The sequence below is a fragment of the Rousettus aegyptiacus genome, unplaced genomic scaffold, assembly GCF_014176215.1.
Source record: "Rousettus aegyptiacus isolate mRouAeg1 unplaced genomic scaffold, mRouAeg1.p scaffold_m13_p_7, whole genome shotgun sequence".
Taxonomy (NCBI): domain Eukaryota; kingdom Metazoa; phylum Chordata; class Mammalia; order Chiroptera; family Pteropodidae; genus Rousettus; species Rousettus aegyptiacus.
This window is the reverse complement of record NW_023416310.1, coordinates 59,634,953-59,651,398: the sequence shown is the minus strand read 5'-3', so window position 1 is coordinate 59,651,398 and position 16,446 is coordinate 59,634,953. Positions and strand designations below refer to the sequence as shown.

General features: G+C 36.0%; 1 protein-coding gene across 11 annotated transcripts in view; it reads left to right on the top strand.

Moving 5' to 3' along the window:
• Positions 1 to 14,955, top strand: part of GCC2 (GRIP and coiled-coil domain containing 2) — a 51,126-nt gene extending 36,171 nt beyond the window's left edge. For 4 of the 11 annotated variants that reach the window (XM_016162980.2, XM_016162981.2, XM_036224117.1 and 1 more), the window contains 5 exons: positions 302 to 519; positions 3,698 to 3,886; positions 4,903 to 5,042; positions 6,769 to 6,970; positions 13,633 to 14,955. In XM_016162980.2, coding sequence (XP_016018466.2) covers positions 302 to 519; positions 3,698 to 3,886; positions 4,903 to 5,042; positions 6,769 to 6,970; positions 13,633 to 13,703 — 820 coding nt within the window. In that variant the 3' untranslated portion in view covers positions 13,704 to 14,955. Of the gene's footprint in view, positions 1 to 301; positions 524 to 3,697; positions 3,887 to 4,846; positions 5,043 to 6,768; positions 6,971 to 13,632 lie in introns of those variants that run through there. The other 7 variants (XR_004951874.1, XR_004951876.1, XR_004951872.1 and 4 more) reach the window with 4 other exon arrangements.
• Positions 14,956 to 16,446: the final 1,491 nt, after the last annotated feature.

Sequence of the window (16,446 nt, the reverse complement as noted above, 5' to 3'; positions counted from 1 at the left end):
GTTCTATTTTCTGATAAACTATGAAGGAAGTTCCTCGTCAGAACCATACAACACAATTTCTCAACCAGGTTCCTCATCTAAACTATAGAACACAGAATATGATTTGAACGAGATGACAGGCAGTGTCATTTCTCCCCAGGTTTTTATGGAGCTAGTACTATTATACATGCATAAGGAGAGAAATTCATATGTTCAGTGGATGTCTCAGGAATAATTCTCTTGCAGAACCCAGTTAAGAAAGGCTAAGTCAGCATCTTAAGTTGAAAGCTCTCACATAAATTAAGGTCCTCTCACTCTTCAGGTTGTGTTCAGTACAATCAGAGAACATGATGATGAAGTCTGAACATGCACAAACTGTGAGTCAACTGACATCCCAGAATGAGGTCCTTCGCAACAGCTTCCGAGATCAAGTGCGACATTTGCAAGAGGAACACAGAAAGACAATGGAGACTTTGCAGCAGCAGCTCTCCAAGGTGGAAGCTCAGCTTTTCCAACTTAAGAGTGAACCGAGCGCAAGAAGTATGTATGTACACATGGAAACATTAGTTGTTCATGCTCTTATGCATTTTTATCACTTAAATACATTCTTCACAAATGTGAACACTAGATGACAACTGGTGTTGATTCTGTAATTAATGAATTTTGGATTTGTCTACTGAGAAGATATTTGAACCATTTGAACCCTTCTAGATTATACTTAACAGCAGCCTCTGTAACCTGAGAGTACTTATTCTCATGTATTTGTTAGCCACCATGTAATAGAGTATTTTCCTTTTCTCTGACACAAACATACTCTGTCAGTCTCATGACATGTGTCCAAATTCTAGTATTCACCGAATCTGTTCAGTGTTCTTCATTGTTAGTCATCAAAATGTATCCATTTTTTTAATTTGAAATAGTAGAGAGCAAGAGGCTTAGAAACAAGCAGCACTGAACTTGTAGGATTGTTTGACTAGTATAGCTTCTTTCCTTTCAAATTTTTGATTAGTTGGAGTTTCAGTTCAACCATACCCAATTATCTTCCATTCTGTTTTCTGGAAGGGATGAGACTATGTCAACCAAGATGAGGCTACATTAGTATTAAGTCTCAGCTTTATTTTTAATACTGTTTCCTGTGGAAAATATCACCAGGGCATTGACAGCTCTGAGTCACTCATCAGGGATGAAAACCAAATTTCAAGAACATTTAACATTTTGTATAGTTAAACAGGAAGTAACCAGCCAGGGAAACGCTAGTTGCACAAGAGATTGTCTCTAGGAATCAGCAGTAGAATAAGCAGTTAGAGAAATATCAGAAGTCCAGGAAAATGCTTCGGTAAAAGCAGCTAGAGGGCCAATGTTTGAAAGAAAACAGGAGGCAACTTTATGGAATGGAAAATAAATGAAATTTGAAGTTAAAAGACCTGGGTTAGATTTCTGGTCCCTAACTTACTTATGACACCCTGAGCAAGATCATTTAATTTTTCTAAACTTCAGGTTTTTTTGAGATTAAGTAATGTGTTTAAAAGTGACTTATAAAGCATATAGTTCTATTAAAGTAGAAAAGCTTTGCCCGGAATTATAATTGATTAATTCCCTACCCTGGATTCTAGGTGGTTCTTGCCTCAACACTGAAGATGTGAGTGTATAGTGGTAGGAACCAGTAGAAGTGAAGGTGTACAGGCAGTGATCAGTAAGAATGTCTGCTGAGCAGACTTCAGCAAGAGCACCTCAGAAAGTATGCAGCTATCTGATATGCCTATTCCTCAAAAATAGCTAGAATCTAGTTTTAGAATTTCTACCAATGTTGAGCAACAGTATAGCGCCCTATATTGTGAACTTTGTTATCTAATAATTTATCTTTTCTAGCTAGTAGCATTTAATTTATAGTTTCTGCTGAAATGAGTTAAAGGGTTAAAAGTTCAATAACTAAATTTTTGTAACTTTTAGAAATTTTTTATACACAATTACTTGTCCACTATTTATTCAAATTCTTTACCATACCTTTTGACATCTCTAGAATCGTTTTAATTTTATACTATATCTGTTAATGCTGAATTTATCAATTTTGAACATTGTCCCGACCCGCGGGACTTGTTATTTGGTGGGGGCGAGGGAGACCCAGCCTGTAAGGAAAAACGGGCGGAGAAAAAGGAGTGGAGGCAAGACAGTATTCTGATCAAGCCTCAAATTTTATTTTACAAAGCAGCTATATTTATACAGCAAGAACAAAGGGGGGCAGGCAAAAGGGACTTGTCACAATATAATTGGTCTTCAGCTGGTGCTATGGGGACAAGGGGCAGTGGAAGGAAAGAAGAGGAAAGGGGGTACTGGTCATGTACTGATCGGTCAAGCACAGGTGGTGTAAAACAAAGGAAGTTCTCAGAGTTCTCTGTACAAACATGTTGGTGTCACGGGCTGCTGAGCTGCTATTTGTCTTCTGTTCTTGTGAAGCCCAAGCCCAGCATGTTTTATCCTTAACCCTTAAGGGCCCGTTTAGGTTGTGGCGCCCCTAACATCTCCTCCCTTTCTGTTTTTAGAAAGGCGGGCCTTAACCGAGTGGGGGAACATTGACCTGGTTCCTCCCGTGGGCTATATACGCCCATCTATTGTTGGCTCTTGGTATCTTTTGGGGAGGAGAGGCAGAGCCGGTTTTAGATTGTGATTTGGATACCAACCTCTATGCAAACCAGGTATGTTCTCAGGGAAGGACAGAGGGGACCCTCTAGTGGGTCTTCCCTTGCAGTAGCTTTGCATCTGCACCCATCTCGATGCCCATACCTTCCCTTGGTCTATCAAAGGTGAAGGTAGACATTTCTCTGTCCCTTATGTCGTCCCCGTAGGGAGAGGGGTATTTACCACCAACCAAACCTGCTATACCAAGGTCGAGGTCCCTCTTGGGCCAAGGTGGAGAAATTTAGGGCTGCGCCGACTTCTTCCGAGGGCTCTGTCATTGTGATTTGTTGGTAGTATACCGTGGGCCCTTTTGGCAGCGCCGAGTCAACCTGTCTTTTGATTAGATCTGTTATTCTCCTGAACACCCAGGGGCCAAAGGTAAGTAATAAGAGCAAGCCTATGAAAGGTCCTAACAGACTAGGGAGCAGTGTTGAAAAGAGTGGGGAGGTGGAAAACCAATTTTTATACCATGCTTCATCTTTTTCTCTCTGTTTTTGCCTGGCCTCTAGGCTTTTTCTGACTTTATCTATGCTGTCCTGGACAAGGCCCGTTCTATCTTTATAAAAACAACATTCTTCTTTTAATGCGGCACATAATCCCCCGTCTTTAAGAAAGAGGAGGTCGAGGCCGCGTCGGTTTTGTAATACTACTTCAGAGAGAGATACGAGGGATTCTTTGAGATTGTTAAGGCCCTCTTGTAATGCTTGAATATCTTTATCTATAGCGAGGCTAAGGGTGAACAACTGTTGTCTAGTGTTGACTATAGAGGCAATGCCGGTTCCTGCGCCAGTGGCGCTCAGCCCAAGGAGAACAGCAAGAGTTATAGCCGCGACAGGTTCTCTCTTAACTCGTGAGGCAGGGTCATCTAAGGGAAGTTCTTGCTTGGCCTGAGTCACATCCCGTCCCTGAGTAGGCTCGATGGTTAGCATTAGGGTCTTGGGGCGCCTCAGAGAGAGGAAGGTATGTATCTGGGAGTCCCCAGTCTGAGGATGCTAACAGAACATGCTCTCACTTCCCCTCTAAAAAAAATTTTATGGCCCAGCTTCTTCCCACCAACCGGTGAAGAACCTTCGAGAAAGAAGAAACACAGACCTTCCCCTTCTGGACATGCATGCTATAACCCGAGAGGAGGGAGAAGGAATGGAGACAACTGATATAGAGTCTGTATCTTCTACTGGCACTCACACACAGTCTTTAGAGCAGCTTCTTAATTCTCCTGAAGCTAAACTTGGTATGTTTTTTTAAGTATGTTTTTCTTAATTCTACTGCCTTTATAACTTAAGTTATAAATGCTTTTTCGATATACTCCAATAAAATTTCTTTTAGTATTCCACCACTTTTCAAATGGAAAACTTTCCTGCAGGATGAAACAAAATAATTTTTTAATTAAAATTAGTTCTGCGTAAGCTTGAACCAGAAATAGATAGTTGGAAGTTCTGTAATGATATAAGAGAGCATTATAAATGTTTTTTCACACTCCCAAGAAACAGTTTATTCCTCTTGATGAAGTAGTAATGCTAAATTTGCCTTATAACAGTAAAGTTTTGGTATATCTTTATAACGAATATTAATTTTGTAATTCAGGGGGAATTTGTTATCTTTCTGAAGTCTCAGGATCTGGAGTAGTAAGGACTATTTACATCCACGGTCACCTTATGATGTAGGTGAAAATTGCAGTCCTGGTTTTTTCAGGTGAAGTTAATAGTGGTGAACAGGAGGCATCACAATAGAGTGGCAACAGACTTCAGAATCAGACTTGGCCTTGTGATTTTTGCCAATTCTTTGTTGTCTTCGAGCTTGTTTCATCATTTGTAAAATTTGAATAATGATACCTACCCAACCTCATATAAAATTCCATTGAGACTCCATGATATAAGTGATTAGTATGTTAACACTTCTTTTTCTTTGTAAGTAAAATGGCACAAGCTCTTGGAATATCAATAGATAAAGGAGGATAAGTGATAAAACTAATAAAATGGTTTATAAACACAGGCCTAACAACTTCCAGACTAGGGCTCATAGAGCTTATATTCTGTTAGATTATATGTTTAGAACAGAGATTCTGTCTTATTTGTGTCACATTCAATATGTAACTTTTAATTGAGATATGTTAACTAAAAGAATTGCAAAGAGAGTGGACCTAGGTAATATAACAGTAAAATATCTATACTGAGATATTTTTCTTATTTAGAATCTTCATCTGTAATCCTGATTTTGAAAATTAATTATTGGAACAACATCTTGCAGAGTCTCCTTTATGTCATGCCGAAGTTACCAAAGAAGAATTGGTTCGAAAGCTCAGTTCCACCACAAAAAGTGCTGATCATTTAAATGGCCTGCTTCGAGAAACAGAAGCAACCAATGCAATCCTTATGGAGCAAATTAAGGTAAGGTCAAAAAACTATCGACAAGAAAATGCATCAGTTTGGTTTTCTTGACTTTGTAAACACACTTAGCTCAGTTTAAAAATTCACGTATCAGGTTTATTCATAGCATTTTAGTTCTCAATGATACTACATTTCTGAAATCAAGACATACTGCTTTTATATCTATTATAAATGCTATTTAATTCCGACCTTTACTAAGAAACCATAATAGATTTAGAAATTAGATAGACCTTTACAATCCATTATTCCATGTATACTTAAATAAAATGGATGTAGGTCCTAAATTCTAAAGATAAATCATGGAGCACTTATTCAGATCATTCTGCTGATGTTTATAACATTAAACTACTTTTCACAGATTTAGGGCGGAAATGAAAAAATGACATAGAAAGTTTTTCCTAAAGAGACCAGAAACACATAGAAATAAGGTAAATTGTGGAGTTGTTGAGGATGAAACAAATGAAATATTTCCACCCTGCTCACTGATAAATCAACTCTCCAAATAGTCATACTATTTATTGAGTAGTTCTTACAAGTCAGGCCCTGGATTTTACATATATTATTGTATTTAATCCTCTTAATTACTGGATGAGAGAAAAATTGAAGTTGATAAATGGTGAAGCAAAATTCATACTCATGTCTGTCTGAAAAGCACATGCTTCTTCCAGGTACCATGCAGGGTGACCAGCTGTCCTTGTCAAATTAATTTTTTTAATGCTGAGTTATTCAGTTATTTACAGTAAATTCTATCTATTATGATATCCCACCACTAAATACTTTAGTATGCATCACTATAAAAAACATTTTCCACATAGTCAAAACATTGTCACATCTAACAAATCACTAACTAGCCCAGTGAACCTAAGTGACTATTTAAATATTCTATTTCCACAAATATACATTCTCATAATTTCCTACACTTTATTGCTACTTTTTAAAAATGACCCTAAGTTTCTGGACAGAGTTGATTAACTTTTCTAGACTAACCTAAAATGACGAAAAAACTATTTTTTTTGTTTGTTTCAACCCAGAATCTTTAAAGACTTTAACATCCTACCATCTTTTTCCTATCATCCTTTGCTCTGCTTATCTGGTTGGTAGTATTTTTAGATTGTCTTACATTGCAGAATTTTCATTGTGTCCCAAACTTGACTTTTGTTTTGGTTAAATGTTGTTTATCATGTAAATATAATTTCACTGTGTACGTCTTAACTGCCTGGGATTCTGGGAGTAGGGCAAGGAAGAGGATTAGAGGTAGATGCAGATGTTTACTTCAGCCCCCTTTGTCAGATGCTAGCTCGCACTTCTCACAATGTGTCTATTAGCCTGGGGGCCCTGAGCCATTGGCTTAGTTTCTGTAGAGAATAGAAGGTAGAAGGAACATCATGGTACCAATCTGTATAAATTTTACATAATCCTCAATTTTCACCTCCGGTGTCCATTGTAACCTGTACAATACAGGGGATTCTCGGTATTTTTGTGGGATGCACTTTCTCCTTTTGTCTGCAGTACTTGATAAACAACTGGACTGAGTCACTTACACTTCATCTCTCCCATCTTCTGGGAAATTCTTGATATTTCTCATCTACATTTTTCTCCTAGATTTTCCTTTATTGTCATTTTGGGGGCATTTCAGGGAGAAGAGAAGAAAAATTCCTGTATTCAGTTTCCCATGTTTAACCAGAAGCTCCTAAAACCCATTTTTAACTAATTTCTCTAACACCAGCTTCTCAAAAGTGAAATTAGAAGATTGGAAAGAAATCAAGAAAGAGAGAAATCTGTAGCTAACCTGGAATACTTGAAGAATGTCTTGCTACAGTTCATTTTCCTAAAACCAGGTAGTGAAAGAGAGCGACTCCTTCCTGTTATAAATACAATGTTACAGCTTAGCCCTGAAGAAAAGGGAAAACTTGCTGCAATTGCTCAAGGTAGGTGAAGGAAAGTTTTATAATTTCTGTTTTTAAATGTTGCCTTGTAGTTAAGACTTTGTGTGTTCTTAGAATTTTATCCATGACAGTATGACTTAACATTATGACTTGAATTTTGTTTGTTTGGATTTATCTCATATGTGTAATCTCTGACTAGATTTGAAAAGCTGACTTTAGCACTATACGGCAACTATAGTACATTTATTTAATTTTTAACATGCAGCAAAATACAATACAGTGTTTAGTTTGATCTTCTGGTTCTTTGAGAATTGGATTTATAATTCTAGCATTGAGTTCTATCAAAGAAAGTGGTTTTATTTTATATCATACCTTTTTAACGTGTGTTGACTTGTCTCTTCTATTTCCTGCCCTGCCTATTCACCCTTTCTACCTTAAAATAGTCTTGAGACAATAGTCCTACTGATGCCAGAAAGCTCCACAGGGCAGGAGTCCAAAGAGGCACCTTGACCCAGAGCTCTGGTGACCAGGTCCTTGTCTTATGCCTCTAGAAAGAATTTAAGGATACAACAGACAGCAAACAGGAAAATATAAGATTTATTAAAGCAAAGTACACATTTAAAAGTGCAGGTGAACTCAGAGAACAATGCCCTTATTTGGATTATGGGCTTCTCCCGCCCCGTTGGGGTGGTGGTGGGGAGAGGCCTGGAGACTGGTACTTGGCAATGCAGGTGATATTATAATGGTATTATGATCAGCCAAAGCTGAACAAAGGACCAGGGAAAGACTCTGGAGCCTTATCCTGAATGGGGAGGGAATGCCCCAAAGGTATCCATCCTGTCTCTCAGCCTTGGCTTGTTTCTCACACTTGAGTCAAAACAGGGAGAGAACTGAGCAAGGGACAAGGAAAAATTCCGGAGCTGTGTCCTGGAGGGCAGGGGGTATGTCTCTAGGCTAACTATTTTTCCTCACTATGTCTTAGTACTTGTTCCAAATTATATCCAGGAGTCCTATTTTTCCAGGCATATGCAGCTTTAAAAGTATATGTCCTATGTTTGGAGCTTAAATTTTCATGTCACATCTAATACTGTGATTTTATAAATGACTTTAAATGATTCACATACAGCTGCTATCTGCATCTTAAGGATCATGGTTTCATTTTCTTTTTAGTTTTAAAATATTTTTTTTATTGACACTTTCAAGCATACAGAAAATATTATAATATCCCTTGTAGCTGTAATCTATCTTTAACAATTTTCAACTCATGGTCAGTCTTTAGGCAAGGGCAGAGCAGAGCTTGAGATTTTAAAGCAAATCCTACACATATGATTTCCCCACTGACTGCCTCGATGTGTGCTGGACTCCCCTATCATTTGTTCACAGTTCATGTTCAGTGTACCTGGATTATCACAAATATTTTTTTGCTGCATCCCAGATAAAATTCACATATTGCATTTGGTGATGTTCCTTAAGCTTTATTTTATTTTTATTATATATAGTAATTCCACATTCCTTCCTGTAATGCCATTTATTCGTTCAAGAAAGTGGTCATTTGTCTTATAGAACTCCTATTCTGGATTTGGCACTTTCAAATAGCATTTAACTTCTTCCAATGTTGCCTATAAATAGGAACCTAGAGCTCTGGTTAGATCCAGGTGCAGTCAGTTGGGTGGGATGGGAGATATCAGATATCAGGTCAGTAGGCCTTGAATGTGTAGTAGTCCCACTTTTGATGCCTTTGCCTCATCAAGTTGGTGCTTTTTAACATGTTCCTCCAACCTCAATAAATCCTAACTAAACTGATAGAGCTAGAGAGTGGTCTTCAAAATTGAATGGATATCTGAATCACGTGGTACAATTATTAAAACTTAGTTTGCTGGACCCCACCCCCTGTTCTGATTAAGTAGACGTAGGGTGGTACCCAAGAGTTTGCATTTTTAACAAGTTCCCAGCTGAGGACCTGGTCTAGTGACTGTACCTTATGATCTAGAGAACTGATATAACTGAGGTTTGTTTTGCTTTCCTTTTTTCTTTTTTTTTTTCTTTGCAGAAATAATTCATAAGTTGTGTTGTTTCTTTGAATCTTTTATTTTTGCAATACATTTTTCTAATGATAATAATTAATGATAGGATTCTCAGCTCTAATAGTCAGGTACATTATCTTAATCACAATAGCATTTTTATCACAAAATCCAAAATAAGAGTACAGAGTACCCGGTTTTAGTAAATCGCTATACTAAATGATAAATTAGCTCTTATGTATTACTTTTATTTATTCTGTCAAAGCTAAACTTTTTTATTGTAAATTTAATCATGACTTTATAAAGAATTTTTTAAAATTAAAACACAGTTTTCAATAGAACAATTATATATCAAAGTATTTAACATATCTAATACTCCTGTTTTAAAAACTCTGCATGATTAATTTAGTGTAGATGTTACTAACATTCAAGTGACTCCTATAAGTTGAGAGTCCATTGATTAATCCAAGATCTCAAAGAGACTAACCTGAGGGTCCCAATAAAATCAATGTTATTGATCATTCTACTCGATATATTTAGAAGTTCATTAGAAATCCAGAATTCTAAGACATGCTTTTGCTAAGTCCTGAAAACATGAAACCCCCCACTTATTAAACTTAAACTAGTTACTTTTTAAAGGTTATTAACTTCATATCTCATATCTATGTGAGCAAATAAAAGAAAAATTATAAAAATTAAACTAAAAACAGTTATAGTCTGGCAGCAGGTTTAAATATGGCTTAAGAAAGAATGATTAAACAAGAGGATGAGTAGGAAGGAATTATTCAGAATTCAGCATGGAGAAAAATGAAAAAACGTAAGAGTGAATAAAAGACAATAGAATGGCGCATATAACACATTTAATGAAGTTCTAGAAGAGAAGAAAAGAATTAGATAGAAACAATATTTGAAGAGAATGGCTGAGAAATTTCAAGAATTTCTGAAGGATACCCATTTACAGATTTGGGAAACTCAATAAAAGTCTCAAAAGCAGCCAGAGAAAGAAGACATATTGCCTCATTACTTTTAAAGGAGTAATAGGCTCACAATGGACTTTTCAACAGTGTTGGTACAATACTGTGTTTAGTGTGCTGTAAGAAATAACTGCCAACTTTAGAAAAATATTTTTCAAGATCTTTTTTGACAGATAGAAGAAACTTTAAGAATTCACTTCCCCTGAAAATTCTCAACAGTGTACTTCATGCATAAGGAAAACTTTGTAGGTGGAAAGTCTGAGAGGAAAGAAGAAACATGCAGAGGAAACTTGTCATGCTTCAGATATGTGTCAAGGGCCACACCAGCTACAACAGGGACATTTCTTTACCAAGACTCTGAATTAAAACATACATTGTACATGTGTGGGGTGCCAGAGAGAAGATCTGAGAGCTACTCTTCTCGGCACTGAAAGACAGGACCATAAAAGCAAAGAACACAAGTACCTCTTGGCATTCTTCATCTCCTTCAAAGCAATGTTTACAATCTCTGTAGAGTTTAAACAGGTTGCTAACCATTAGTGAATGATGAATGTTTAGAGCTTAAATTTTCATGTTGGGTTGCTAACCATTAGTGAATGATGAAATTTGGTGGGTCACATCTAGAACATTTTTTTAAATAGACAGAATAAGACAAACAAAGGATACATTGAATCTAGTAAGGGTAAGAATTGTTTCTTGAAACTGTCTAGGTAAATGTGTGGATGTTGGTTATCTGATATAAATTTTTTTTTCCTGTGAGTTTGGGTTGCAAATATTTGAGAAGCATTAGCTTAGGAAATGAAGTAAGTTATCTAACTCTGACAAGTAACATGAAACTTCTTGTAATAACACCCATTAAGAGCCCAACTTGCACCCCAAGCAAGTGTATGAACTGCTAGTAGCTGCCTTGTTGTATCTCTATGTAAGGTAAAACAACATAAAGTACCACAGTAGTCCAAAAAGAAGTAACATTAAGAAGACACTTCTAAGAAGTATAGATTGTTGCTCTACTTGCAGTGCAAATGTTAACTCACCCTGCTTCCTGCTTATTAAGTCCCAGCAGAACTCACAGATTGCATATTCTATTTGAGATACAACTTTTGATAAGTCAGTTTTGCTCTCCAAATAAGTTAATTGATAGTACTTCCTTATGCAAAATTGGAATCTCAACTTTGCTGCTCAAAACAAGAGCAAAAAGTTGATTCTCTGCATCTTTACTCCTCAACTAGATTATAATTTACAGAGCTATATATTGTTACTTATGTACCAAGGTCTAATACTATGTAGACATAAATGAAGAGGAAAAAGGCCAACAAACTCAATGGGATAAAAGGCAAAGACTGTCATAAGCTTTTCTGATCATCTCCAGATTGGCAGGAAGAGCATGCATACTGATATATTTACTGTGCGTGCCTGATGTGATTTGCAGAGGATATAGAATCTTACCAGAAGAGAACAGTTGCTTAGGGCAGAAGCAAATGCACCAATCTCAGCACAGCTTTCCTCTAGTTCTTATTTACCTAAGGAGATGAATAGCTGTTAGGAATATTGACTGCACAAGGCAGGGTTTTGTCAGATCTAAGAACACAGCTGAATTTTTATTGTGTCACAAGACTTATATTATACTCAGAGTATACCATTCATTCCAGGTGAACATACAACAGTCTCTACATTTTGTTTAAGGAAATTTTCACAGTGATCTGGCTCTCATTTTTCTACTCTCAGAGGAGGAAGAGCAAAGCCTCCACCTCCTCTGGTGGAATAAAGCAAGAGTTAGTACCCAGTTGTCCATCCCTAAAGAATATCATTTCCTCTGGTTTTCTAGAAGCTCTTCTCCATGTAAATTGTGAAAGACTTCTAAAAAGCCTGCTGTCCCCATGATACCCTCCACTAGTTATGCATGCCTTTATGTAATTCTCTTCCCTTGAATAGCCAATAGACTGGTCTAGTGAGTTGTTTCTAACCACTGGAATACAGCAAAGGTGATAGGGTGTCACTTCCATGATTAGGTTACAAGACATTGTGACTTCTGTCTTGCTAGCAAACTCTCTGCTCTGTCCACTTGTATACTTTATTGAAGCAAGCTGCCATATTGGAGAGGCCTATATGACAAAGGACTGAGGCCATCAGTCTAGCAGCTTAAGGAACTAAATTCTGCCATCTACTACAAGTTCAAAGCAGATCCTTCTCCAGTTGATCCTTCAGATGAGACCTCCATCCCTGGCAGACACCTTGAATGCAGCCTTTTGAGAGACTCTGAGACAGATAACCCAGCTAAGCCATTCCTGGTCTCCTGCCTCACAGAAACTGAGATAATAATTATGTGCTGTTTTACACTGTTCGTGGTACTTCGTTATGTAGCAATTCACAACTAAGACATGGATAAAACCAGACAGTGAACAGAAAAAGAAATGAAAGTGGTTAGAAAGCTATAGAGTTTCTTCATTTAAAATTTTGAAAATGTTTCTCTGAATGAGATCCAGCTGTGATACATATATGTGTCTGAAAATGCAGAAACGTGTCTGGAAGAGTACATGCTAAATTTATAATGGTTATCTCTGGGGAGGTGAGGAGAGTGGTGAGGGCTAAAACATGTAATGAAAAGAGATGTTCACTTTTTTTTAAGACTGTAAAACTTTCACATCATAGATGTCACTATACAAATTATATCAAGATGAAAACAGTAAAGGAGAGTTTTTCTCAAATTTTCTGGGAAGCACAGAATTTTTCTGAACTTTGAGACAGGATCTTTTTGTGTTGATTGTAAAAAAGAGAAACTAGAATATTCAATACAAAATGATGCAACCACCTTAGAAAAGTTTGGTGTTTTTATAAAGTTAAACATATATTCACTGTACAGCAAATGTCCTGCTCCAAGGTATTAATCCAAAAGAAATGAAAACATGTTTACATAAACACACAAACCTTGTTGAACATATCAAAAAACACTGAATTTAAAGAGGTGAATTTTATGGTATGTGAATTCACAGAATTTTTAAATTAAAAACCTGTGCACAAATGTTTATAGTAGCTTTATTTTAAATTGCTAAAAACTAGAAACAACTCAGATATTCACTGATAAATGAATAAACATGTACAAACACATAATAGCATACTACTCAGCAGTAAAAAGGAAGGAACTGTTGAATCACACAGCAACATGAATGATTCTCAAATGCATTGTGTTAAGTGAAAGAAGCCAGACTCGAAAAGACTATATACCATGTGTTTCTATTTATATAACTTTCTGAAAGACTATAAGGACAAAAAAGATCAGTGGTTACAAATGGTGGATGGGTGCTGGCTGAAAAAAAGGGCACGTGAAATCTTTGAGGTGGTAGAAATGCCTTATACCTTGGTTGGGCTGATAGTGCTACCCCTAAAAAGAGTAGCTGTAAATAAATTATTCCTTAAGCTTGATTTTTAAATGATTAAAAAAAAAAAACTGTGGTTTTTGTGTTGTTTTGGTTTAGGTTTGAGATTTACCATAAATCTATTGGTTTTAGATTCTGAAGTAACTTATATAAAGGCTTTTGTTTTAAAAGAATAATTTCCTTTATTTTAAAAAATACTTAATCGTGCTGGGTACTTTATTTTGGAATTATCTAATAGAGAAAGACAATAAATACTGAAAGTTTAAGAACAGATAGATTTGTAATATCAAGTATGGTTTGAGAAGATGAATATATATTTTTTTAACTCCCCAAAGGTGAGGAAGAAAATGCTTTCCGCTCCTCTGGATGGACATCCTATCTGCATAGCTGGTCTGGAATTCGATAGATTGATGGAAAGAGCATTACTTATTAAAACCAAATAGAATCCATTTAGCAAAAAAGGTTCACATGTATTTCTGTCATTCTTTCGTCAAAAGTGTGTGTACATCCACATCTACATATATTTGTACCTACACACGTCACATGTATTTAAAAAGTCTCATCTTGAAGTAAAAGTACAACAGCCTGAAGTGTTGATACCAGTCCACAGCCCTTTGGCTCTGATCTTCCAAGCATGCTGCCAGGTGAAAACACCAAGATTGAATTCACTCCTTTTTCTGAAACCTCAGGACCCACCTATTTCTGGGCAGTACTGTGAATTTTGAAATTAAACTAAATTTTGGTACCATACCAACTGGAATTTAGGCTTTTAAAATAACATTACAAGAATATTTATTGCAAGCTCAGACATGTAGGTTGTTACTAGTTATAAATTGTTTTAAAAAATGTTAATTAGAACTGAAAGGAAAATGCTTTATTGGTAAAGTTGGCATGTTTATTAAGGGACTATTAAAGTAAATATGCTACAGTTAATTATGAGACTAAGTTAAAATACAATTTATGTAGTTATTTACTTAAAAATGAACTGTTCTTTTTTTCTCTGAAGTAAATTATCTCAGAACTCATTGTGTTGTCAGCGCACTGTTGGCTGGTGTATGCTGAATATGAATAGATAGAACCACGCGTGACCTTACCTTAGGGTGATTTCATGTTGTCTCTCCAGGCTCTTGTTATGGTTCAGCTACTTCTAAGCCATGAGTCAAGTTTGAGGATTCTTTGTATCTCCCCAAATAAAATTGATCAGAGCATTGACTATATTACTCAGCATATTATCTAACTGTGAAACTGGTGCTTCCCATGTTTCAGCAGATAATGTCATTCCATGAGTTTTCCATTAGAAGGCATTTTAGAAAGACACTTTATGATCAGTGCTACATTTTCACAGTTCTTGTGAATAACTGTAGATGGTGGTATGCCTTTGATGCCTCTGAGTATATTTTATTGACTAGATCAAAACTGTGTTCTTATCATAAATTTGAGAATTCTATTTTTAATATTTATTTGTTAAAAAATCTACTACTCAGCATGTTATATGAAGTTCTCTCTCAAGCCTTCCAATTTATATTCTCATTTTCAGTCTCCACTGGTGAACTGATTAGTACTTGGTTACTCAGAATATTGGCTTCCAATTTAACTGAAATTTGCTGCTGACATTTTGAGTTTGTTCTTTAATATCTTGAATGTCTTTCTTCCTGTTTAAAAAAAAAAAAACAGACTTAACTAGTGAATGTATTAATGAAAATGCATCTATTTCAGAGCTGACTTTAAAACTTTAGTTTTTTTACTTTATAAACTGTGAATGTAAGTATGCCAGCAGCATACAATATAACTGTAATAGTATTTAAGTAAATTTCATTTTTTCTTTTAAGTTTAGGCCTTTTTTTGAATTCTGTGTAAACTTGTTTTGAAATACAGCATCTGCTTATGAATGTCATAACAAAAATACCTTTTTGCATGTTTAAAAAATTATTACTTTGATTACAAAAGGAATATTCTTTCATGTTTTCAGCAATGAGAGGAAATGTAATGATTATTTTAATATTTCTATTAAATATGTTTAACTGTGTATTATATTTTTATGCCTACTCTATTTCTTTGTGACACTGTCTCTTTGGGGTTTTAAATTAGTTTATAAATTGGAATTGCTAATTCCTGTACCACCCTCTTTACACACCTGGGACTTGGAATATAAGATGCGTGAAAGAACAGAGATTGACTTTTTGGTATGTGATCTGTAGGCCAAGGTGCCTGCCATGTCTGGCATCCATCTTTCAGTGGATTCTGCAAGTCATGTTTAGCCTTTCTTTGGGCACCTCAGGTTATAGCCTCCTCTGTGATGTAAGGCATCTTTTGTGTACAGTGAGCTTTGCTTGTGTTCCAAACAATGTAAGATCAAGAATTATATATTTTTTTAAACTCTGAGAATTACATTTCTTTAAACAAGCTTTGTCAGAGTGTAACCAAACTACTTACTAGCAAAGCTAAGACTTGCTAAAGGTACACAGTGATCTCTGTTCTTTTTAAACCCATGTTACCTGATGCTGTAGTTAGAAATATATAGTATTGAGGAGTGGGAAATTTTTCGTAAAGACACTATTTTGGTATTTGGTCAATGGCTCAACAAACAAAAATACCATATATAATTAAATATTCTGTTTTGATTTGCTATCTGAAAATCAGCTATTGCTTCAAAATTAATACACAACAAGAAAAGCAACCTGATACAACTTTACATGTGTCTTTGAGCTGATTTTCACCGATGAATGTTAAAAAGCATTTGGTTATTTAAGTGTAAGTTATGTATAGAAGGAAAATCTTTTTCACCTGCATTCAAAATACATGGGAAAAAAACAAGTCGTGACCTTCAAATTGTCACTTTAAAAAAATAGTTTTGTAAAAATAAATAGTTTTGTATGAATAGAACACTGAATATGGTGAGGAAATATGATTTCAGTTTCAATATGGAGGTGACAACCCTGGTTTCCCTTCTTGGATGGGCTCTGATCCATGTAGTGGTTACCTGTCCAGATGTCTGCCCAGTATTTAAGATGACGACAATCCCCTCTACCCCTGCCTCTTTCTGGAAACTGACCCACCTCCATATAGAGGGGCAGATAGGCCCAACCATAGTCAACTAAGTCAGATAAAGAGCCCTAACCAAATCTGAATCAAATTCTCAGAAATGTGGA